Raw genomic sequence first — 26,188 nt, 5'->3', positions numbered from 1 at the left:
AGGATGCAGTTGCACAGACCACAACACTTCGAATTGCTGAAGACACCGTTGCACTTCCGCCGCCAGCCAGTATGTTGGTAACTGTGGAGAGTGACTGTGACAACAAGAGTAGTGGCATCGCGGAAACTAACCTCTTGGTGCTCTTGGCTCGGCAGATTTGTGTCGCACACGCTATCGTCCAACCGAAACATCGGAGAACTCAGCTTCTGATCATGAACTTCGGCGGCCAGTACCAACACTTGGCAATGCGAACAGCGATCGCGAGCTTTGAAGCCATTGATGACGAAGAATGTTCCACTATCGCTCCGATTGCCACTGCTGCCGAAGGTGACACTGCATTAGCCAGTACAGTTGACATGAATTGCCAGCTATCTTCTGCGCAACAGCAGCAAATACGCATGATTTTACGTACGTATAGTGACTGCTTTGCCTCCACCTTCAAAATCAAGCAGACTCTAACCGTGAAGCACCGCATTATAATGCACCCAACCGAATTGCCTATACGACAGCACGCCTACCGCGTGTCGCAAAAAGAACAAGAGGCAATACGTTTTCAAGTGCAACAGATGCCCGACGACGACGTCATCCAACCCTCGAACAGTCCATGGGCGTCACCCGTCATACTTGTTAAAAAGAAAGACGGCATTCTTCGATTTCGCGTCGATTACCGGAAGCTCAACAAAGTGACCAAGAGAGACGTCTACTCTCTCCCACGTATAGGTGATTCTCTGGATCGACTTCGACATGTCCAATATTTTTCATCAAGGGATTTACGCCGCGGCTACTGGCAGATCGAGGTCGATGAACGCGACAGGGAAAAAAACAGCATTCATTACTCCAGATGGCCTCTGCTAATTCAAAGTGTTACCATTTGGATTGTGCTCTGCACCGGCAACGTTCCCAAGGATGATGGACACCGTCCTGTCTAGTATAAAGTGGGAATCCTGCCTTGCCTATTTAGATGACATCGTTGTTTTTTCCAAAACATTTGAGCAACATTTACAACGACATCAGTCCGTCTTCGTCGCTATTCGATCCGCAGGCTTATCGCTAAAACCGGACAAGTGTCATTTCGGCTACGAAGAACTAAAGTTCATCGGGCACATTGTCAGCCAGGATGGCGTTCGGCCAGACCTAGAAAAGACCATGGTCGTTGCTGCATTTCCTCCACCTTCGAACAAACGGGATTTGCGCCAGTTTTTGGGTCTCTGCGTCTAGTACAGGCGCTTTGTCCAGAGTTTTGCCAACCCCGCTGATCCCCTTACCCGCTTTTGTGTGGGGTCCAGACCAGAGAGCCGCTTTTTCTAAGCTTCAACAGTGCCTTCAGAGTGAACCCTCACTAGGGCACTTTGATGAAGATGCCGCCACCAAGCTTCACACTGACGCAAGCAACATCGGCCTTGGTGCTGTGCTCGTCCAGTGGCAAGACGGCGCTGAACGTCCCATCGCTTATGCTAGTCGCATTCTGTCATCTGCGGGAACTAACTATTCGACCACGGAGAAGGAATGCCTTGCTGTTATTTGGGTGAAAACAATGTTCCGGCCGTATCTGTATGGTCGTCCAATCAGAGTAGTTACGGACCATCATGCCCTCTGTTGGCTGGCGAATCATAAGGACCCTTCAAGGCGCCTCGCGAGGTGGAACTTGCGCCTTCAAGAATTTGATGTTACAGTCGTCAACAAGTCGGGCCGCAGGCACACTAATGCTGATTGCCTTTCGCGCGCTCCCCTCGCGACGACATCGAGTGAAGATGATACTGATGGTCATTTTCTTTGTGCAGTCAGTGAATCTGACTCGGCCCAACAACAGTGGAATGATTTAGAGATCCGACTACTTATCAAATACCTTCAAGGTCGCAGCTCGAGTCCACCATCGGCATTCGCACGTTCAAGGTCATTTTGTCTCCGCTACGACATCGACTACAAAAAAACTTCAAACCTTATGCGACTGAACACCTCCTCGTCGAACCATCAGGGCTACGTGCTGACATTTTATCTGCCTGCCACGATAAGCTTTCTTCCGGCCACCTAGGATTCGCACGTACCCTTGCCCAGATTCGGACTCGTTACTACTGGCCAAAGCTCACCCAGGATGTCGAGCATTACGTGAAAACGTGCAATCATTGCCAGCGCCGTAAAGCCCCACCTGTGCGCCCTGCTGGTTTATTGCAGTCTGTTGCACCCCCGTCACAACCGTTGAGTCGGCAAGGCCTTGCTTGGGCCCTTCCTGAAGTCGCATGACGGCAACCGCTGGATCGTAGTCGCTACCGACTATTTAACGAGGTACTGCGAAACGAAAGCCCTACAACGAGGCACCGCCAATGAGATTGCGTATTTTTTCATCAACAACATCGTCCTTTGCCATGGAGCGCAAACAGTTCTTATCACTGACCGTGGAACAGCCTTTACAGCCCAATTGATGCAAGACGTCACGAGACTTAGTGGAACAGCTCATCGCAAAATGACCGCATACCATTCACAAACCAATGATCTGATGGAGAGATTAAACAAGACGCTCGCTGACATGCTATCTATGTACGTCGACCGCGATCAGAAAAACTGGGATGAAATTTTGGCATACGTAACCTTCGCTTACAACACTGCGGTTCAAGAGACTACGGGTTTCACTCCCTTCCGGTTGCTTTATGGCCGAGAAGCAATTACGATGCAGGATGCCATGCTCTTGCCTGACATGACCGATATTCCTGCTGATGTGAACGACTTTATCCGGCTCGCCGAAGCGGCCCGCCAGCTTGCACTCGAGCGGATCCGAAAACAACGAGGAATCGATTCGCAGAGGTACAACTCCCGTCATCGCCATGTTATTTTTCAACCCGGTGATCTGGTCTCGCTGTGGATCCTCGTTCGCCAAAGGGGCCACTCAGAAAAGTCCTTATAGAGTACTACGGCGCCTCACAGCTGCCAACTACGAAATTCTGCTTCAAGACACAGCTCGGCGATCTTGATGTTCCCAGCAGGCCGACATTGTTCATGTGTCACGGTTGAAACCACACTACCCCCGAGTCACCTGACACTGCTTCATCGTGCGTCTTTTATGCGTGTACGCGATTACTTTAACTTTTAATTGGCATTGATCATCAGTGTGGTACTTTTTTTTCTTTGGAAGGGGGTGTAATGCCACAGGCATGGAAAGAGGTTTAGGCATGCCATTACGAGCATGTGCCATGGTGTGAAAAAAGAAGAGGACTGTTGGTGTGCTCGTGCTCCAACGTTCGGTTTGGCTCGACGTCCAGTGCTCCTCCTGTGAACAGACGTTGTGGTCGTTCTGTAATCACGTGACAATATATATATATATATATATATATATATATATATATATATATATATATATATATGTGTGTGTGTGTGTGTGTGTGTGTGTGTGTAGAAAGGAAGAGAGAGAGAGGACAGAATAAACAATTTAGTGATCGCACTGAATCCACAAGCTTCCAATGTGTGGTGAGAGAGGCACAATGCCGCGTAAAAAACGCGTACAGAAAAAAATGTAAGCTAGGCCCAAGAACAAATGGGCGTTCTTATCATTTTATTTCCTTTGTGTTCGTTTCATCGCGTTGGTTAAGCACGCCGCCAAACTATCAATCTAAAGGAACAATCAGTACTAGTCAAATGATTAGGGACACCTAATTTTGTTAGAATAAAAAGATAAGAGCTAAGAAAATTGTAAAACACCACTTCCATTGTCCGCATCAGAATGGTCAGTTTACGTTTTACGCGCACTGCAGGAGAAATAATCTCTAATTCACTGTGATCCACGATAGCCTCCTAATTTTGTGATGATGTAGCTGCCCTTGACCCATCACTGCCCATGGCCAGATTTTCGATATCTTGGTATGCATTCCACCACTCCTATGAACATAGTTTGTCCTTCGCATTACATGACCTGTTCCGATCATGTAATGTTGTAGTGTGTGGCAAAAGCAATTATGAGCTTTATTGACGAACACTGAATTTCATTGCGCTGTAAAATATTCTTTAACATGTTCCTGCTTTTTGTTTTGTCTCGTTTTGATTAAAATTATTCCACCTGGGCCAAGCACTCATTATACAATCTTGTGCATAGCAAATTATAAGCACTTCAAACACGGCTCAAGCAAACTGCGGCAGTAATTTTTTTATGATTACTATCGGTGATTAGCAATAGTAATGATTATTTTACCTTCTGACAATTGTCCTTTATACTGCAGGAACTGCATTTCAATTGTACTGCCGTTTTACGCCCCGTATGCTAATGGAATAAACTGACTGGCACCTCAATTAAAGTCATTGACCATTGGAATAAACATGGTGACACTTGGAATAAACTCACTGGCACGCGGCCTGATTGAGTTGGCGCTTGGAATAAATAGGTTGGTGCTTGGAGTAAATGTTTGGCACAAGGAATAAATATTTCGACGCTCAGAATATTTCTATGGCGTGCAGAGTTTTTAAACTCGCACTTGGATTAAAGTGAGCGGTAAAACCCGCAGAACCAAATTGAATCAATACTGGAAGCTCAGGCAAACCACCGGGCTCGGTGATCTCGTCGATGCTCTTCAACTTCGTCCTACTGGGGTTACCCGAACGATTACATGAAATTGACGGACTCAACCATGCGCTATACGCGGATGATATTACAATTTGGACGACAACTGGCAGCGACGGAGAGATCAAGGATCAGTTACAGGCGGCCATAGAATGCGTGGAACACTACCTCATAGGCACGGGGCTCACCTGTTTGGCCGAAAAGTCCGCATTGCTGCCATATAGACCAGTAAAAAAGGGACGCCCGCCCAAAGACTACGTCCATTCAGAAAAACTAGAAACAAAATTAACAACATCAAATTGTTAACCACTCCCAATGGTAAAGAAGATCCGGGTACAGGGGACGATGATGGAGCATAACGGTGGCAATGATGAACCACTGCGCAACATATTAGCAGAGACCACCAGTAATTGCAACTCATCCAACGCATCACGAACAAACATGCGGGCATGCGCGAAGGCAGCGTCACATGACTCATACAAACCTTTTTCACTTCACAACTAACGTACGTGGCACCTATTTACAAATTGACAATTGCGAAAAAAGACAAAATTAACGCCTGAATACGTAAAAGCTTGCGTTGGGACTGGCGCTCGGAGTTAGCACGAGCTAACTCCTAGAACTAGGGTTGCATAACACCCTCGAGAAATTCTTGGAGGCGCAACAAGTTTCCCAGCTCGAGCGCCTATCCAAGACCCACTCTAGCCGACAGCTGCTCGAAAAAATTGGCATCACAACCATACAAAGCATGGCATCAAGCTAGAAATTCCAAGGTTGGTACGCGAGCAAATATACGGGCTCCCATTGCTTCGCAACATGCACCTCAAACACAATACGGGACGTCGTAAAAGCCATGGCACAGCGCATTACCTTTCAGCTACTCGAACAATACGGAAGCGGTTTTTACTGATGCCGCACGTCATACTGACAAAAACAGTTTCATGGCGGTAGTTACCAGGCATCGTGGCAAATACATCACGAGCCTCACTGTGAACACAGCAGATGCCGAAGAGGCAGAAGAAGCGGGTATAACACTGCCCTCACACACACCAAGGCCACGTACGTGACTAGCGATTTTCAAACAGCAATTCGCAATTTGGCCAGTGGGTGCATTTCGCAAGAGGCGTTTAACATACTTCAGCCTTATCCTATACATCCAGGCGAGTTCGACTTGGATAACCGAAGGCACCTGCTATGGATCTCGGCTCACACCGCACTAAGCAACCCCCTACGAAGCGGCTCACCGCTTTGCTGGAGGCCACACTCACCGATATCGCCGGAGGACGATCAGCCGCCGCGGGAAACTGCAAACGTCTGGGCGGGGGGGATTGTATGACCAGGTTTCATGACATCACTAACACTACCAGTTATAGAGACGCATATACCGATCCCCCCACGAAAGGCTGAGCAGAACGCAAGTGGTACACTTCAGGCAATTAGAAACCGATAACCACAGAAGCCCCAGACTCGTGCACCCCATTTATCCAGACATTTACACAACAAGCAGATGCATATCATGTGGCAAAGTTACCACATATAGTCACATGCTGTGGGAGTCTCAGGGTATATTAGACAACTCGATCAGTGCCGATTCATCTCTCTTCCACCACCAGCCTCTGCTCGTGCTGGAAGGCCGCGGTGCTGAGCTCGAACCTGACAGCACAAGTCTGGGCCATCCACCGTGCTGGGGAAGCCGCTTCGAGACAAGTTCTCGGAACCGCATCCACGGTGGGCGCCCAGGCCGACTAAAGAAAAAAAAAACGCCAGACTCGAATTGTCTTGATTCGGCAGCTAAAGTTTATGTTCTTCTTCTCGTACTAAGCGCCTTGACACGGTAACGGTTGGTTCAAACCGGGTACTAGCACCGGTCGCGCGACAATTTGCGACTGGCGACGAAACAGCGACCGATTTTTACACCGGCAGAGGCTGCATGGTAGCGACCGGAAGTCACAACACAGGAGAGTCACGTACGGATCTCGTTAACACTCATAACTCTTGGGACTGGCGCCGATCAGCCTATCGCCGCCAGCCACGGTGCAAGAATACGTGCCGCCAGCTTACTGAGTGGAGCTAACCAGCGCGCCGCATTTATTGGTTTTGTCTATTCTGCTGCGTAACTCAGGGGACGAATTGCAACTCATGATTACGGAGTTAGACAAGGAGAGCAGAAAGGTGGGTCTTAAAATGAATCTGCAGAAAATGAAAGTAATGTACAACAACCTCGGAAAGGAGCAGCGCTTCAAGATAGGTAATAGTGCACTTGAAGTTGTAAAAGACTATGTCTACTTAGGGCAGGTAATAACCACAGAGCCTAACCACGAGATTGAAGTAACTAGAAGAATAAGAATGGGGTGGAGCACATTCGGCAAGCACTCTCAAATTATGACAGATAGATTGCCACTATCCCTCAAGAGGAAGGTATATAACAGCTGTATCTTGCCGGTACTTAGCTACGGAGCAGGAACCTGGAGACTTACAAAGAGGGTTCAGCTTAAATTGAGGAAGACGCAGCGAGCAATGGAAAGAAAAATGGTAGGTGTAACCTTAAGAGACAAGAAGAGAGCAGAGCGGATTAGGGGACAAAGGGGGTTAAGGATATCATAGTTGAAATAAAGAAGAGGAAATGGACATGGGCCGGGCATGTAGCGCGTAGACAGGATAACCGCTGGTCATTAAGGGTAACTAACTGGATTCCCAGAGAAGGAAAGCGGGTTAGGGGGAGACAGAAGGTTAGGTGGGAAGATGAGATTAAGAAGTTTGCGGGTATAAATTGGCAGCAGCAAGCACAGGACCGGGTTAACTGGCGGAACATGGGAGAGGCCTTTGTCCTGCAGTGGACGTAGTCAGGCTGATGATGATGATGATGATTCTCGCACAGCGTTCTCAGAAACGTCAAGGAGTTCGATTCAAGTGATTGTCAGACAAGAGAGCATCATGGCGCTCATGCGCTATAGGCCTCCCAACCACAGCCAGGGGGCACTGCGCCGCGCACGTTTGGCCACCTTTCTACGAGAACAGGTCGCTCGGTACCCCGCTCTCGCCTTCTGCTTGCGCTCTCTCAGCATGTTCACGCGCTCTTCACGCACTGATTACTGGTCGCACTGCACGTGCAGCGTCAGCCCTGACTTGCTCCGAAGGTTTAAAAAGATTTTAAAAACGTTTTCGCGGTGTGAGTCTTATCAGGATCAAGAGCGATTCATTGAAAACCTTAGCGGGACCGAGCAAGTCAAACCGATGTGCTTGAGCGAATGTTTGTGTATGTCGATGGTGAACAGCCACCTTTTTATGGCAATGAAAGTGAGGTCACGGCACGAATTTAAATGTATGTTACGGGTAAAACGCGCATTTGTGGCGGCAATTGTGTCTTTGTGGAGCTGTCGGCAAACTAACACCACGCTTTCGTGTGTGTTTGTACAAAGCGTTCGAATTCCCATTGCATGAATGCCAAGTTTGTCACGCGGCTCTAAATTTATAAGAAGGTCAGTGTGAAGAGACTGAACTTACGTCTGCTCTGTTGAGTGACTGGCACCATTTAAATGTGAAGTGTTCAGTTTCACAATAGTTTCACTTTTACCGAAGTTTTCATTGGATGTTAACAAGGTTGTATCTCAAGTTCAATGACACCTTGGATTTTTTTGCAGCTCCTTTGAAAGTATAAAGATGTGCACTGAAAAGCATTTTATGTCAACGACGCATACTTCTGTTTACACTGAGCGGCGACGCGAGGTCAACAGCCATCAGTTGTATAAAACACTTGTAGGGCTCACAGTATGCTATTTTAAGAGTGGCGTATTAAACTAGCAAGCTCCGCCACTTGCGCACTACCAATGGTTGTCTTGGAAAGCCAGAGCCCAATCACGAAACGTACAGTGGTTGCCTATTTGCTGTAGTTTCAGTTCAAAACCGTGCTTCCGTTTTAGTATGCGTCCGGTCATCACGTGCCTTTTCAGGTAATAGAGTGTAGTACCGTACACGAACAAAATATTTCAAAGCAACAAGACCGCGCAGTATAGGCAAACTGCCATAACCCACTTTTGACGCCTTTGATTATCGTACTGCTTGCATTGGAAATGGTAGACTTTAACGGGCAGTTCTCGGGTGTTCGTCATGCTTTACCTTTTGTAGCATCTAGCAATGCAACAGTAGTGCGTGCCGGCTTTTCAGGATTACGAAAGAGGGGCGTCCATAGCGTGTGAAATGCGAGATAACCGCCCTAAAGAACACGTTTTATGGGCGCGCATTGGGAAAACACAGCAAGCGCGGCCTGTTTGAGCGACCGGTGCTTTGCCCTCTTTCATCTAGGGCGGCCAATGATGCTGCGCAAACTTGAGCCATACCCCCGTATTCAGAAACGCTCCTCGACTCGACTTTCACCCTTCACTTGACAGAGTTGAGCACTGCGCCGCTGCTCGGCTGAAAATTATGCTGCGCTGCTCAAGAATCGCGGCAGATTATCGCTAATATGCAGTGACTTGCCATGCCTAGAGACAGCGCTCCCATCGGCTTTTTCAAGTGAAGGCGAAGGAACGCTCTAAAATACGGGGGTTAGAGTGCATCGATACCCACTCCACCGCTCAGAGTGATCACATCTGCGGCGGCCGCAATTATCACCCCCTCTGCATTTAGGCTTCACTCTTGCACGTAGTGGCCCCAAGCGTAACGCGAATGCTTGTAGCCCTGAGGAACTCAACCTCTAGACAAAACATGCTGAAAAAAGCTGGCACGTGAGCTCTGCAGCCTTGCTAAGACGGTGCAGGCATTCCAATGGCGGAGGAAGCAGTACGAAAGCTAGCAGCACATTGAGCAGGGAAGCGTGCATCGAGGCACCCTATTGAGCCAGTCTTCCCTTTGCCATGGTGTCAGCGCTGGTAGCACAGATGCCTCAAAAGAAAAGAAAAGCCGGTAGTGGTTGTGATCATCCCTTTGCTCACAAACGTTGGCCAGCCATGCAAGCCACGTACCTCCCGATATGCACTGAGATGACGAGCAGTATTTACCAGAGTGGTACGTATTCAGAAACGCTTCTTTTATTTAAATCAACTTACCACAGCCTCCATTGCAGCACAAACACATCTCCCACGCGGAGTCTGTAGTCGGTGCCAAGGAATAAAGTACAAACGCGTTCCAAATACGCTGCATTGAAGGTGGGGGGAAGCCAAGTTCAAGACAAACAAAAAGTAATTCTGAATAAGGGGAAAGATAACTCACAATCCATTTTCTCTTTATTTTGGACAGTATTCAGCTTGTTGCAAATGCCGCCACGCAAGTTTGACACTTCGTTTGAGCTGCTACGCCCAGTCATTCCCAAGCCAAGTGATCCGCGATGGCAATGGTGCCACAAAACCAGAGGAACGCACTCGTTTGTATCTGGCGGCAGGGGGCCAGTGCAATGACAAAAAAAAGAAACAATCAGCCTGAATATCAAGAAATACTGGCGTCACTTCTGGGCATCGCTTATTGGTTTCAGCAGCTGTCCGACTGTGGTCGAGCGACTGAAAAACAGGTCACGAAGCGATCAGACAAAGCTATCGCCTTGCGACCATTCGCGACCAGTCGCAAATGGTCGCGCGACCGCTGCTAGTCACCGTTGTGAACCAACCGTAACAGTGGTGTTTTCGGGATTATGAAATCCTACTGTACGAATACGCGAAAACCTGTTTTGCTCTTAGGTGTCCTTGTAAGCGTTCTCATTTTCATTTATTCCACATGTAAAAACACGCCGACAGTTATACAGGGAGGGACCACACGGATGAAAAAGTTTAGTTGGTGCTTCATTGGCCACGAAACACAATCGTTCTGTCTCAGGGAATGCGCTGGCGTCGTTACAATGTATTTCTGGAGCGGTGCGCCTGTTACACGACTGTGCCTTCTGCAAGAAGTGCATATAATTAAACGCCGTTCTTTGTGAGGCCAGATATCACAGCAGCGATCTATAGGAATAGACACGGTTTATGATGCTCCGCCGACGGGAGTGTACGGGCATTTGTGTGTAGAGAGGGCAGTTGGGAAAGAGGCAACGGTCAGCTGCGCTTCTGAAGCTTGCTTGCCACGCACAACTGCAAGATTTGGCTGGACCACGTATTGTCGACAGCAGCTGCTTCCCGCAGTATGTGTTTGTTTGCTTTTTGTCGAGCACAATTGGTGGTTCTAAACCACTTGCGAAAGGAGATGCGCTGGATGCATTCACAGCAGTTGCCTTACCGTTGACAGTACACCATTTCAATTTGAGACTTCTTTTTGTGACCGACAGACACCATGCACATATACCGTATGCATGCCCTGAAATTCCCCGAAGGAAATGTCTGTTCTGCGATGGACGAAGAGGAAATGGGCTAAGGATGAGTGCCTTTTTTTTGCAGGCAACCGTTACCCATGGTGTGTTCGTGCTTAACTGCATGCAAAAGCTGTTGGAGACGCTGAACACAGTTTATCCGGTGAGTGGATTGATGTCCTGGCTGTAACTCTCGACATCAATATTATCGTCCAATTTTTTTTAAGTGAAATACTTCGGTGCAGAGGCGCTGAGATTCCCCCGAAGTAGCATTAACTTTTCCAATAGACTTGGCGCATTCCATTAAGTATACCCCCGCAAGTAAATAGGTGAGCTTTATTTAGGAACGGAAGTATGACATCTATTGAGAATAAATGAACGGATGAATGGATGAACTTTCTTAGGTCCTTCGGAACGCGCTTCACTATGTTCCGGGCCGTTCGCACGTTGGAACAGAAAGATAATGTCTCTGTACTGCATCGTGGGCCCGTAGACTCATAACTGCTATTCCGTTCCGGAGCTGCAAGATGAAGTGAAGTAGCCGCGATAAGGCACGGATGCGATAAGTGCCCGCCTTTCAGGCCTTGTTTTCACTAGGCAGGGTACTCTTTTCCCATTTACGTATAAAGTTCCACCAAACCATTCACAAACATTTCCTTCAGTTCTAGGCTACATAGTGTCAAGGAACGACACACAGAGACATAAAAATCTCTTCCCAGGCATTGCGCGGTGCGCTACCACCCTACACCAACCTGGGCTTCTTCAGTAGGCTGGCATTGATCAGGCGTTGTTCACCCACGCCTTTTCACGAGCTATGTCTTTCTTTCCTTCACGCCAGCTGCCCGCGCACCAAATTCTCGATGTTGATCTCTGTCATTACACTCGGTCATGACTGCAAACGCGTGCAGTTCTGGTGGCCGCGGCCGGCTGCATCGTGGTGCTGTCTTGGCCACACTGCGACTTGGCTCGCTAGGTTGCCCTAAGCGTGTCTGGTGGGCAGCAGTGGCTAAACTATAATGGCTGGCACTGGCTGCACCGTAGCGGTCGCAGATCTCAAACATCCTGTGGTGTGCCTTGGAATGCTGCCGATGACGATGGCTCTGGCTTGTGGCGCAAAGGTGAGCGGGCCTCATGTAGCTTGGGGTCGCAGGTATCATCTCTTTTGTGCTGCTCTTCCACGTTTACACCTCAAGTCTGTATATAATGACTGAAGGAAAGATGAAAACAAACTTCGACCTTCCTGCACGCACCGCTGAAATACACGAGTACCGAAAAGCACAGCTGCGGCCACGTTTGTGTAGCACGCGAACAGCCGGTTTTTGCTGTGCGGGGCGAAACCTTGGGGTAGTATCAGGCTCTGACGTGGTCAGCCTGACAACTAGGCCATGCCGGCTCCTCATACACCACTTCAGAGCCCGAACAAGGTCTCAGCCCAAAGAGCAAAAGCCGACTGCTCGTGTGCTCTACGCAGACGTTGCCGCGGCTGTACATCGGCTGTGGTTCTTCTCCCTCCGAACTTGTCGACGCCCGGTGGATCAGCGACGGATGTCATGCGAAAAAGCTCTGTGCTGTGGTCCACGCGGCTTGGATAAAACACAATGGCAGTTCGAATACAGTAGTTCTTTTGGAGAACAAGCTCACAGGCCAGGGGCTGGCGTATATTGGGCTCTTGTGACTGGGGATTGCGGGGGTATTTGTGTGTGGCGGTGCGAAAGCCACGGAAGCCGAAGGCTGTGAAATGGAGTACTGCTCGTGGTCGCCATCGGTGTCGAGTGCGTCTCATTCCGCGTCTTTGATTCCGTCTGCGCAGAGTCTCCGGGGAACAATTAGGATATCGACGTTCTTCCCGTTATAAGCCATTTCGCTGAAAAAGGGCTGCTTAGTGGTTGGGGAAGCTAAACCTTTGGGACATTGTTCTTCCCGAGCTTGGGTGCCAAGAGGTACACTGTTGAGAAGGTTAGGTGCAGAGCTACCATCTGCGGTAGAGTCTGGGCTGACAGCGATAGGGTCGAAACCATGGAAAGTTGGCAGGAATACATACGTTAATCTGGCACATCATATTGGTCAAGAGCTTAGTCTGATGCCTTCGTAGGCGGGCCACGCTTTTGCAGTATTGCGAAAGAGATAGATTGCCACCTCCAATTTTCCCTGTTTAGTCCAGGCTTTGCGAGCTCCGACCGCGTTGATGGTCACTACCTAATTTTCAGCAAAGCCACGGAACTGTGTATTTGGCACGCAGGTGGTGAGGGTAAGACGCCAGGCTAAATTCAGTAGTGTGCCGACGCCAAGTACCACAGTTGGTAGGAGGGCTTCATGAGGGAACACCGGAGCTCGCGGTGGTTCTCGGGTGAGCTAGCCTCAAAGTCGTGTGAGGCGCATGATTTTGGCAAGGCGGTGGGTGAGAGCTTGGAGCTCGTCACTATTAGGGCGCTATTCTTGACGCGGAGTTGCGCGATGGTGTGCTGCAGCTGTGCGTGGCTATCGAATGATTCAGTTGTAGAGAAAGGGCCGGAACCGTCAACGGCTTTCCTAGGTGAGCAGAACCCATGTCTTGTCTCGTGAAATGGTATCGTGGTGTCCATGAAGCGATGTGGAGCCACCGAGAAGGCCTGGACGCCGTCCACGAAGGGCGCATGAAGAGCCGATAGGTTAACATATGAAGAACAGGCATGCACGCCGTCGATAGGCAAAACGAGCCCGTGCGAATGGTTGGCGTGAAGTGATGCGTCGCCGCACAAGTTCCCCGAAACCACAGTGGAGGCATGGACGCTGTTTCCTGCTGGTGGGATCGATACTTGTTGTGGAGGTCCGCAGGAGGGGTACATCAGCCAGGACGTGTGGCACGGCGTTCCTTGGGATCTCGTGTCAGAGTTGAGGCTCGCCAAAGTCTTTCAAGGACTGCGCCATTATCGAGAAACGACACACAGAGACATAGATACAGTGCCTATTCAGTAGGCCGGCTGTTCGTTTGTTTGTTTGTTTGTATCCTTCATGTTATGGCTCACACCCGCTCAGGATGGCCAAAAAGCGTAGAGTACTTTTTATGTGAGCTTCCAACTATGTGTAAGAATTAATTATTACGAAAATATAACTATTGTAAAAAACTCAGAGGAAGAGAGAAAAGGGAGAAAGATTTAAAAAGTTTGTTTTAGATATTTTCATTTTTGAGAGCGTGAAATGACCACGTGCACAGCTGCGTTTACTTCACCTAAACAGTGGGAATCTTTGTCAAATTACATTTTTTACAATAGACAACAGTATGTATTATCAGATTGGAGACTACAATGGCATACGTTTGGAGGCCGGCTGTTCTATTCACTAGCTTCGTCTTTCTCTCCTCCGCGCCAGCCGCCCGGGAGCCATAACCTTGATGTCGATCTTCGTCAATACAATCGATATATTTAAGAGAAGCAGTTAAACCGTCGCTAAACTCCGCGAATTCTTCGCAAAAGAGCTATCACTGCTATGTATGGCCTTTACAGAAAAAAGCGGGCATGTCTTAAATACTATTCGGATAGATTACGAAGGTTCGCGCGAAAAGCAGTTTAGAAGCTATTTCCAGCCGTATCATTATGGGAAGTTCTGAGTGCTGCGATTGAAGCGGAAAAATGTGTCGAGGGACCAAACGCTAATACTTAAAAAGCTTGTTTCATTCCAAGGTGTAATAATCACTATGTTTTACAAATGACATTTTCTTCGCCGGATAATTATATGGAGGTGTATTGAGCAGAACATCAATCACAATTTTTCACCATTACGAAAAATATTTTTTCCTAGCACCCTCTGCCTACGCCATTATATCCTTGAGTGCAGGCACTGCTTGGAAACTCGTCTGCGATGATAGACCCCCTCACGCGTTTTAGTATTCTGATAACACGTGAGGGGGTGTGCAGCTGGTTGCTGTCTGGTCATTTTGTAGCTGTTCACTGGCAAAATTTCGTGGTAAATATACGTACATCAATCATCAGCATATATATAGCCTCACACGGCATAACTAGTGTTGAGTTACATCATTAAGAAACATTAGAAAAACATTGGCAGATTCCACGCACAGTGGCAATCGATGATATTCAAACCACGAATGAGTGATGTTGATATGCCACTTTAAAATCAGCACAAAGTTACCAGATGGAGGTAAATGATTCCGTACATCACTTCCATCTCATGAATATTATGTTTGGATGTGTTGTTTAACTTCGTCAACTATTCAGGTCTCGTGGTACTAAATTTATTATAAGTGCAGCTAGCGAAACGGCCGGGAACACGCTAAGAGCGTGGTATGTTGCCGTGTTCTTACGTGACTCGCGTATCAGGATTATCAGGTTTGCCCTAGTCATATATTTTGTCATCCATTGACATCACGTAACACCAAATTCGGTATATGTGGAGCTAACAAAACGGTCGCGAGCGCATCATGAAGGGTCCAATATACTCTAATGTAGCTTTGACGCGCGCGCACGCTAGTCACGGCAACGCTACATTAGCAAAACGTGAGCACTCTATATAGTCTAACGCCAGGCGCGACCAGCGTCCGTCGCCGTGGTCTGACGGCAACCGGCCAGAATTGCGACAAGCTGCATTTCACGGCGATGCGATAGCCAGACAACGTTGCGTCTGCCTCTTTTCGTGACGGAGGGATGCCGTGCGCGCTGAAACACGCATGCGTCGAAGCAACGCAGCGCGGCGTACGCCTGGGATAATAAGGCAGGATCAGCGCCTGGCGTGACGCGATGAAATGAACGCCGGCGTCACGCGATGAAATGAACGCCGGCGAGCACGCGCACCGCGTCACGCCGAAATGTAATGGCGCCTTGACTGTGGCATGTAGTGATGTTCTCACATGACACGCATCCCATGATTATCATGTTTGCACCAGTCACATATCTTCGTCATCCATTGGCGTCATGGAATACCAAATTAGGCATATGTGAAGCTAGCCAAATGGCCGCGAGCGCATCATCAGTGTGGCATGTAGTCATGCTGTTACAGGACACGCATGTCGTGATTATCATGTGTGGATGTGTAACTTACTTATGTCGTCTATTCGCGTCACGTAATACCAAGTTTGGTACATGTGAAGCTAGTGAAACGGCCGCGAGGGCATCATGAGCGTAGGATATAGTCATGTTGTTACATGACACGCATCTCATGTTTATCATGTTTGCACAAGTATCGAACCTTCATCATTCATTCACGTCCCGCAATATAATATTTGGTATAAATGAAGCTAGCGAAATGGCCACCAGCACATCATGAGCGTGGCATATAGTCATGTTGCTACATGACACGCATCTCATGATTATTAAGTTTGCACGAGTCAAATAGCTTCGTCGTCCATTCACGTGCTGTTTCACCAAATTTGCTATATGCGACGCTAGTGGAACGGCCGCGAGCACATCATGAGCGTGGCATCTAGTCACGTTGTTACATGACACGCATGACATGATTTTCAAGTTACAGTCTGTCGCTTCAGTTCGCTATGCAATCATGCTCTACCATTCCAGTTTAAAAACATGCCATGTGAACGAAACCACCGCAAGAACTGCAGGACCGTGAAATCTAAATCATGACATTTATGACATATATCATGATTGTCATGTTATTACTGGTCAGATATGTTCATCATACAGTCATGTTATGCTACACCAAGTTTGGTATCGATACCATTACCGAAACGCCCTGCAGAGCTAAAAGTAGTGGGCGGCTAGATAGATAGATAGATAGATAGATAGATAGATAGATAGATAGATAGATAGATAGATAGATAGATACGCTCAATGTCGCCGAAGTTTTCTAAATATGATTCGCATTTTAAAGCAGAAACCCTAAGACGGTCCCCTTTGGCGCAACTGCTAATACTGAGACATCTGAAAAGCGAACACCTCCGAGTATCTCACGTTGGTTTCTATTTAGCAGGTACGTTTCGAACCACTTCAGGAGTGCCTTTGGCAAAATGAGACCTGTCAACTTTTGTAGCAACAGGATGTGAGATACGGTATGGAAGGCTTTCCGAAAGCCTAAAGAATTGTAGTGACTGGCAAATCCGAGTTAATAAACGCTGAAATGTCTTGGCAAACTTTTATTAGCTGAGAATCTCAAAAAAAACAAGCCCTGAAACCGTGTTGTGTTCCAATGAAGGTATTTCTTAATTTTTTGCCATGAATTTCACGTAATTATCATGTTCTGATGTTTGCATGCAACACCTGCTAGTTAAACTGGTCTGTAGTTACATGTTCTTGTTTTTTAACTACAATTGTAAATCGGAATAACATTTGGAGTTTTCCGGTCTGAAGATATAGCACGTACTTCAACAGGTATTTTAAATAACAGTGTTAAGAAAGGAGAAATCTATAATGCACTTTTAGTTGCGAAGTTCATCAATGCGTGAGTCATGCGTCTCCAGTGTATGGAGTAGTAGTAGTAGTACTCGTAATAGTGCCCCGCCGCGGTGGTCTAGTGGCTAAGGTACTCGGCTGCTGACCCGCAGAGCGCGGGTTCGTATCCCGGCTGCGGCGGCTGCATTTCCGATGGAGGCGGAAATGTTGTAGGCCCGTGTGCTCAGATTTGGGTGCACGTTAAAGAACCCCAGGTGGTCTAAATTTCCGGAGCCCTCCACTACGGCGTCTCTCATAATCATATAGTGGTTTTGGGACGTTAAACCCCACATATCAATCAAGTACTCGTAATAGTAGGTGGTCACCTCTTGTCAAGTCCTTGGTACGTCCACTGAATGGTGGTACTTGTATATGAATAATATATGATGAAAAGATGTGAGATGGCCGTACTTGGAGCGTTCACTACATGGCGGGCGGACAGACAGAAAAACGGATGTAAGTACGGACGCGTGAATGGACGCGCGAACGGACAGATGGACGGAGCACGGACGAACGGACGCAAGGAAGGACGCACGGATGAACCAACGGGCGCACGGATGAATGGAAGTTTTTTTCAAACACACCCATAACACAAAAATCGCGAGGTATTTCCTGGGAATGACGGCATGTCTATTCCTACCAGGTACCACTACTTGCACATGGACAGGGCCGTGTTTAAAAATTATCCTCTGATCAGCAGAGGGACTGATTTAGTTAGGGGACGAAGTCTTTACCGCTCACCATTCCCAGATCGAACCGTGGTACTACGCTGGTGAACTCGGAATCCCCGAAGGCCGCCCTGCAAACATCTAATTGTCATTACTTTGAAATTGTCTGGAATCATAGCCAGATCGCCAAGGTTGTCTGCCGATTCCCCTGCCCATACACCCCGATAGTTGTGACATTGTGATAGGAGAAACTGTCAGTTGCAGACTGATAACGCTCAGCAGTTTCGGTAGCTTGTATTTGTCCACCTTCATGTTTTGGGCTTTGGAAAGTGACACTCTAGTACCAACCACCTGGGCATCCAGAATAAGAGACTGCCGGTCTCGAGTGATTACCATGTCAGGAATTCTAGTTCCAACAGAAGTCCTAAAGTGCGCCTCTCTCTTTACGGGCCATCCTCGTTTTTAAAGCTTCTTGGCCACGTATTTAAAAATGTTATCGTGGCGAGTAATGCGGGTGTGATGGGTTCGATATCGTTTTTGCAAGATATCCCCCAAAGATTCCTGAGAATCGCAGTCGGCACGACAACGCTTATCGACTTCTCGACCTGTTTTCAGGCGAGTAAGGTTAGGCAATGTGGCTGTGTGGAAGTGGACCAAATCTATAACTTCCCTTCCTCTTAAAGAAGTTGGTTCCTTCACACAGCTACTAGGTCGATTCTCCGGCGTGGCGGCATCCTTCGAAGGGCCTACCATCGAATGAACTGTGTAACTCGGCTGCCCAGAATGTCGAGGATTGCCCGGCTGTGGAAATTAGAATATGTTTGAGTAGGCAGAGGTTTTCAGATTGTTGGCGGGAGCTTGACACAAGACACGTGTCTCCAGCCGCCACAACAGCAGGGCATGATAATTGCGGCAATCTTGCAAGGCGGTGCAGGCGTTGGCCTGGCTTGCTTGTCCGCAGACATAGAATGCCGAAGCCGCCTTCACCCATTAAAGCATAAAGGAAACTCATCGGCACATTGTGCCGTAGTGCAAGCCACTTGCGTGCCTCGGATCAAATCACCTGATCGTATCGACATAATGCCCTCGCCGACACTGAACCGAGTACAAGTCTGTGGGTCAAACGTGACATCAAACAAATCCGTAGGATCACAAAGCGTTGCTGGGGCTAAAGTGGCGCTTTTGTTACGCGGCTCAGCAGCAATTCCAACTCATGTCGGAGCGACCCTCCGTCCTTCCATGGCAGTAAAGAGAACGCCTAAGTATCTCAACATTAATGCTACAATCGTGGATGGCAACCTTTCTCCGTGAGGGTGAAAGCGGATGTTTCTGCGGACCTTTGATTTCGTTTCTTGCCCAGAAGGCAAGAAAACCAATGTTGACGATTTACTGGGGTTTGCCCGCAGGCCCTTTTCTTCCACTCGCAGCCAAGATCAGGTCATCAGCGATAGTCATATCTGAGACCTACAGATCCCCACTTGTAAAGGCCAACTCAGGGTCCAGGCTCTCTAAAAACTCATTGAGCACAATGTTGAATAGAAGGGGTGATAAGGAATCACCCTGGCACACACCGGCAGTGGGGTGGACCCCAAGGCTTTTGTTCTGGAACGCCAAAACTGTAGAGGATGTCTAGTAAATGTCGGTGACGTTGAGACAAAATCCTCTTGCACGCTTTTTCTACAGAGTCAACGTAGTATAGCCGGGTGCACACCACTGTCAAATGCTTTGGCTATCCAAACAGATGCCATGCACAAGGGCCATTGTTGTCTCCTTGCCTCATCAATCATCGTCGCTAACAACATGACGTCCTCAGCACATCCGTCTGCTGGCATGAAGGCTCTCTGCCTCCCGTCTAACTTCGCATGTCACAAAAGTAGCCGGGAGTACAATTTGTGCAATGATCGCACCAACACATGCGAAATAGTAGTAGGCCGATGCTGTAAAGGTTTACTGCATTCACAACCTTCGAGATTAAGAATGTCGTCGCCTGACATTGAAAAGTTGGCAGTCGTTTTTGAGGCATAAGGACATTCAACAGCACCCGAAGCATCATTATCGGTATGGCTTAGAGCTTCTTCGTTGAGAATCCGTCAGGTCCAGAGGCAGAGTTGGCAGGGACCATTGCGGACTTGATTTCTGCCACCGTTATCAGCGTTTGAGGGTTGAAGGTCGGGGAGGGCAGTTCAGGGTGGGAGGAGATTACAGCCTCCGGACTCGTCTCCATAATTCTTCGCCATGTCTTGAGGAATTCTGCTATGTCGGAGACACATGGTTCGGCTGAAACGTCAAGAATCTTCCGCGCACAGTGTGTTTGAGCTTTCTTGAAGAGACGCCGTGTTTCGGCGTCCTTTCTCTTTTTCCTTTGTCGGTTGCTCTCGAGCTGTAGTCGTTGTGGAGCCCTACTGGCGCCTCTTCTCTCCTCGACAAAAACGTCACCTAGGTAGTCATTTAAGAGCTGATTTACAGCCTGCCCTTCGAGAAAGCACTTTGTATTCTCCCACAGCTGTGCTCCTTGGAAGAACCTTGGAGGTGTTTGCTGAGTAAGGCTAAACAGCTCATCAATTACGGCGCTTCTTGCATCCTCATCGAACTCGTTGATTGCTTGCCCCTCATTACCATGGGGACTTGCGGTCATAGTTCAGCACTGCCTGCGCTTAGCAGCTCCTGCACCAAATCCCTGTATCGTTGAGCCCGAGAATGGGACTTTATAACATCCAACGTTCTGGACGGAAAGCGTTCGGCTAACCTCTCAATAATGTTTACACATTTTGCTTAAGCAGGTCTGTTTCAAACCTGACCATCAGGTAATTTTCTTCGTTGGTTCATCTAGGTTTGCTCCATTCGACATTATTGCCCGCATTGTATGCCTCGAAGTGCTTGTTTTTACGATGCAGACTGAGGTCAATCTTTGTTTTGAAAGCTTGTCAGCACTCTTGGCATCTTTCGTGCAGAACTCTCGTCAGAGCTGTTCCAGAACTTTGCCTTTTGCAATGAGAGGGACGCCTTGGTCTGCCGGGGTCGCATTTTCCCGTCTGCCGGGGTCACATTTTGAGGTAGCTTTGCGCTGCCTCGGTATCTCTCAAACCTTGTAAACTTTCTGACTGGTCAAGCAGACCACCATAAAACATAGTGTCCCCATCTACTTCCTCAGAATCTGAATCGGACAGTAGTTCAGCTAACAGGTTAGGCGCGAGTCACCATCTCCGTCGACCGCTAGGCCCCTCCCCCAAAACACTACAGGCTAACCCGTGGACTACACTTGGTCCAGGTGCTGGTGTGTCGGGGGGTACCCCTTGTGAGACATTGCCAATCTCACCAATTGAATAATTCTCAGTCGTTTTTGTTTTGCCTTCTCATCCTAGATCCGCTTGATTACTAGTTCCCGCCTCCGAAACACTCTAGGCTACCTGGTAGACCGAACTTGGTTCAGGCGCAAATGTGTTTGTGGGTGCCCTTTGAGAGACATTGCTAACTTCCACAGCTGGAACATTGGCAGCTGTAGCTGCTGTGCCTTCGGAACCTTGTGCATCAATAGAAAAACTCCGTGTTTCAGTGTGGATAACGAGGGCCCCCTCTATTTTTTCAGTGCACGGGCGAAGGAGCCGATTTCTATGGGAAGCGGCTGTCGGTGCTAGTGCGGCATTTCGCCGCCAGGCGCTGCAACTGGAGTAGAGATGCCGCCGCGTCGTCTCTCGCGCAAACGAATGCCGCGGCGGCATTCGAAGCTGCTATAAGGCTTGGTTTTCTCCTGTAATCACATTATTTAAGGTGCGATGGACACTTGAAAATGAGAATCGTGAAGCACGTGTTGTTCTGGGCACTCAGCTCAATTCAAAGGCTGGAGCCGCTCGCGACTACTTGATCAAGGCGCTCGCGCCTCGTCTGCTAGCTAGGCCGATGCCAAAAAGCTATGCAAGTAATCCGTGGAAGATGGTTTTGCAACCGTGGCGTTCGCTAGACTGATAGTTGCTTTTTTGACTAACTGAAAGTCGACCTTTGAGAGAAGCCTTTGCCCGGAGCTAATGATAAAAGCTTGGGTGTCTAATGCTCCTCGATACTTGCTACTCTGTAGTGGCGAAGCGCATTAGGCGCAAGGCTCGAGTTCTTGCACTGAATAGCACAAAAAGTCACAAGACTGTTTTCAAGGGTATAGGTCGTCATTCATTCCCCTCGCAAAGCCTGACATGTGTTGCCACGGAGAAAAACAAGTGTCAGAATATGAGGAACTATGACAGGTGATTTCACCACTTCAGAGCTTAAACAATGAAATAATTGTGAAATAGACAAGAACAGCTCCATATGCGGTGCGATTTATGCGATCATGGCCTGTGTTTGGAACAAGCGCTGTTAAAGTTTGAAGTCAGATGCCGACTCTCAACTTGAGCCAACGTGACATGCATAAAAAATGCGGCTTGCGGTCAGTTGCATGGGCTTGTCTCTGTGTTTATAAACGGATTGTTGTATCCTTATTATCTGGCTGCTAAGTTCTATTTCTTTCTGCTTCCCTCTAGCATCTTAATTAGGTAGTGAGCAGAATAGTGGCTTGATGAATATGTGATGTCGATGAACTACTGATTGGCTATGAAAGAGGAAAAGGAAGAGAAAAGCGCTGTCCCGTTACTGCCTCTCGTAATGAGGGCACCTCCACAGGAAAGCGCAGGGAAGGGGGAATGGGAATGAAAGAGACAGAAGAGAAGAGGTAAGAATGAAGTGGTAAAAAGCATTCGATCAGTGGTCTCGCGCACGCGTGCACGAAAACAAACGCGAAAGCGCGAGGTAAAGAAAGGCCCGCGGAGAAGCCGGGGGTGAGGAGATGCGCCCGTCAAAAGTAAGGAATAGAGGGAAAAAAAATAAATAAATAAAATGAACTACTAGACAAATGGAAAGAAGGCAGGGCGCTCCCGAACTGATAGTGAAGGGGAGAGAGTGTCTGCTGCCACAGGTGAAAAAAAAAATAAGAACAGAAGAGGAAAGAGAAGAAAAAAAAACAAGGAGAGGAAAAAAAAGGTAGTCAGGCAGCTCCGAGCAGCCCATGTAAACACGTACACGTGGAGATCGGAGCAAGAAAAAAAAAGGAAAAAGGTGTGATGCGCAGCGCGATGTAGCAGTAGGGGAAAAAAAAGGGAGAGTAAGCCTACGCGCAAATAAAGTATGCCAGACGCAACCGTCTGGGACTTACCACCAAGAAGGCCAGCGGCACAGTGATGTGCACGATTTATAACGGACCCGAGGCGGCGCCGGATTCTTGATAACCGGGTGTGTCCTCCAGGTTAATTCCAAACTGTTGGGCACAAGCCTCAAAGGTGAAGAGGGCCCAAGAAGCCACATTTCGATCATATCCAAGTGGTAGGGCTCTGAGCGCCCTTCGAAGTGCTTTAGCGAGGGTGGTCAGGTGGTCATTCCTTTTTTGGTCCTCAGGTTGCTGCGAGGTTGCAGCAGCGGGCTCCGTCGTTGCGCTTGTGTTGACGGTGACGGGAACCGGCGGTTGCAGAAAAGCGCGCGGTGTCTGCGTCACTGTCGAGCGCTTTTGGACGACAGTTGGGGCCGGCTGAGCAGTGGCCGAGAGCGGGGCAGTCGTCGTTGTTGTGGGGACGACGGGCGCACTCGTTGCAGGACAAGGGGCGGTATCCGACGTGGTGTCGGAGGTACCGACGAGCGCATCCCGGAAGGAGCGACCCTTGATGATGGAGGGGTTGCTGCCAGGGGTCCTGGCGTGCTGCAGGGCTTGGCGGCGAGTCACCGTGCCGTCAGTTGAGGCCATGATGACCGCAGCCTTGCGATGAACTTGCCAGGCTGGACAGCGGGGCTCGGTTGCAGGGTGTTTCCCGCCGCAGTTTAAGCAACGGGGGTGTGCTGCACACGACTCTGGGGCGTGCTTGAGGCCGCAGCGCAGGCACCGTTCGTCCCGATAGCAGGTGGCGGTTGCGTGCCCGAAGCGGCCGCAACGTGAGCATTGCAGAGGCCGGGGCTGTCGGGGTCGAACTGGGCGCCTTTGCTTGTAGAGCAGGATATCCGGTGGGACAGTAGTCCCAGCGAAAGTGAGGTTGAGGCAGTTGCCTCTGCGTACACCGGACACGATGGGCACGGGTGAGGCAAGGTTGTCGGCTAGGTCCTCGAAGGGGATCGATGGGTCCACTCCGAAAACCATGCCAACGCAAGTGTTGAGGTCGAGTTCTTTGGCTCGAACTTTCGTTGCACAAATCGTTCCGACCTCGAGTAGGGCAGTCGGATCGGTGTTGGGATGGCTGTCCACAGCAACAAGGTTGCGCCGGAAATTCACCCGCACTCGCTTGGTGGCTGGAAATCCCGAAAGGAAGGCGGCGATCGCATCCCTCGAAGCAGCCAGGAAGTTAGCCTTCTTCCCGACAGGCCGAAAGATGATGGTGGCCGCACATCCAATCGGAGGAAGGTCGTCAACAAGTTGAGGACCGTCGGAACGCGGGAGCGTGCATGGGGACACGCCGCGCTCGCTGGAGCCAGACGCCGTTTGCTTGGCGGCCGGGGTGGTTGAAAGAGATGAGGAAGTGTTGCTGCCAGGGGGGTATCCCTCGCAGATAGCCACGGCCGTGGCAGGAGACGAGCTAGATCCGGTATTCGCCTTCCCTTTGCTCGAAGCCGCGGAGACAGCAGCAGTTTGACGGTTGCTGGCTTTCTGCGGCAGGGGTATTTTAGAGCTGGCTGGCTTGGCTGGGGCCTGCTGCTGCTGCTGAGTTGGCACCGAGGACGATGCCGAGGCTGCCGGAACGGCATCCTGCTGCGTAGTTCTTTTTCTGGTGCCTCGCCGAGGTGCCATAGGTAGCCCTTAAAAGGGCTGCGCGCGAGGAGCGCGGAGCGAAGTTCGGGGTGAGGACGGGAGCGCAAAAAACACGTCCTCCTTGCTTGAAATCTCATCGGCTCGTCGATGAACTACCATTCACCTTCGGGGCGTAATGTTAGCGTTCCACACGGCAGCGATCGAGAGGCAGCGTTGCTACTGATAGACTCATTTGTTGACTGCCCGGATTCAGCGAGCTCCCGTCTTGTGATTTCAGTTGCCATGCTGCCAAACGTGGCGGGTAGTCTTCTGTCACCACTACTAATAATCTACAAATACTCGGGTTGTAAATTACGGTTAAATATTAGCATGTAGTACGAAGATTTATAAAGAGACCATTTCTGCCTGATTACTGCAAGCACGCTTTCCTGAACACCAGCGAAAGCTTCAATTTCATAGAGCTACAGCCGTACAGTGCATTAAGGCAACGGCTTTAAATGTCTGATCAAAAGCGAAAATTGATCACCGGCGTCTGGCGTCTTCTTGCGCCGGCGTGGTGATCACGAGTTATGCAAGAAATCATCTTTACGTTGAAATCATAAATGTTTCATATCATAAATGTGACGTATCAGAAGGTCAAATAACTTGACGGCATCGTATAACATCTTCGCTTGGGCCGATCATGAGATCAGCGCATAACCAGCTGAAGAACAGAAAACTAGCTTTGGCTTCAATTTCTTGAAGCAGTAATAAAACCATGTTGTGCACAAGTATATTCCAGAAGGATGTAGGAAACATTTAGTGCATTGAATTGGAAGAAAACGAAGATAGCTTTGCCTTCCAGCCGTCTCAAATTTTCATGAAAATCTTAGTGGATTCCGTCAAAAAAGTTGAAAGGTTATATCTCCAGATTCCGGTGCCTTGTTTCCCCATTAAATTTCTATTTGCACAGAGGTGGTCTGACACTCTTCCTTCTTTGTCTGTTCGGCGAAAAGTTGGAAACTATTTTTATTTATTTATTTGTCCTACTGTTAATCCTCACTTGAGGGTCGTTACAGGGAGGGTGAAGGATTGAGTTGCATAAAATAAAATATTTGAAAAGAAATTGTAAGATGAACTCTGTAACATATACCATAACTATATGAGAAACACAGTTACATGCTTTTTCACTCATTGCACTTTTAACATAATATCTATGACCAATGAAACATTTGTAAGGAAACACATGCCTGAACACTAATAACTATACATCTTCAACAAAATGCCTATCAAGAGCAACCTCAAAATCACTCAAAGTTTTTTTGCACCATATCATTCCGTAATTCATTCCACATATTAATAGCATCGGGAAAGAAGGAAAATCGGAAGATATTTGTTCGAGCATGTATTGGTTGTATGAATGTAGTGCATGTTCTTCTTGAAAACCTTTTGTAAGAATAATTCAAATAATCATCCCTGTTTATTTTCACCCCGCATGCAAGATCTGAAAAAGAAGTTTCAACCTCTGTTTCCGCCTTCTTAATTCTAGCGATTCTAATTTACATGCTTCTAACATTTCAGTAACAAAATTCCTTCTTC

General features: G+C 48.5%; 1 protein-coding gene across 2 annotated transcripts in view; it reads left to right on the top strand.

The window, feature by feature from the left end:
- Window positions 1–26,188, top strand: part of LOC142786413 (uncharacterized) — a 128,688-nt gene that overhangs the window by 84,818 nt on the left and 17,682 nt on the right. The window contains exon 4 of one of the 2 annotated variants that reach the window (XM_075884098.1): window positions 10,903–10,977. The exons of the other annotated variant lie outside the window; for it this stretch is intronic. Within the exon in view, the coding sequence (XP_075740213.1) occupies window positions 10,903–10,977 (75 nt within the window). The remainder of the gene's footprint in view (window positions 1–10,902; window positions 10,978–26,188) is intronic. 2 annotated transcript variants of the gene reach the window in all.

Source organism: Rhipicephalus microplus, unplaced genomic scaffold, assembly GCF_043290135.1.
Source record: "Rhipicephalus microplus isolate Deutch F79 unplaced genomic scaffold, USDA_Rmic scaffold_23, whole genome shotgun sequence".
Taxonomy (NCBI): Eukaryota; Metazoa; Arthropoda; class Arachnida; order Ixodida; family Ixodidae; genus Rhipicephalus; species Rhipicephalus microplus.
The sequence above is the reverse complement of the archived record's forward strand: the minus strand, read 5'-3'. Positions and strand labels throughout refer to the sequence as shown.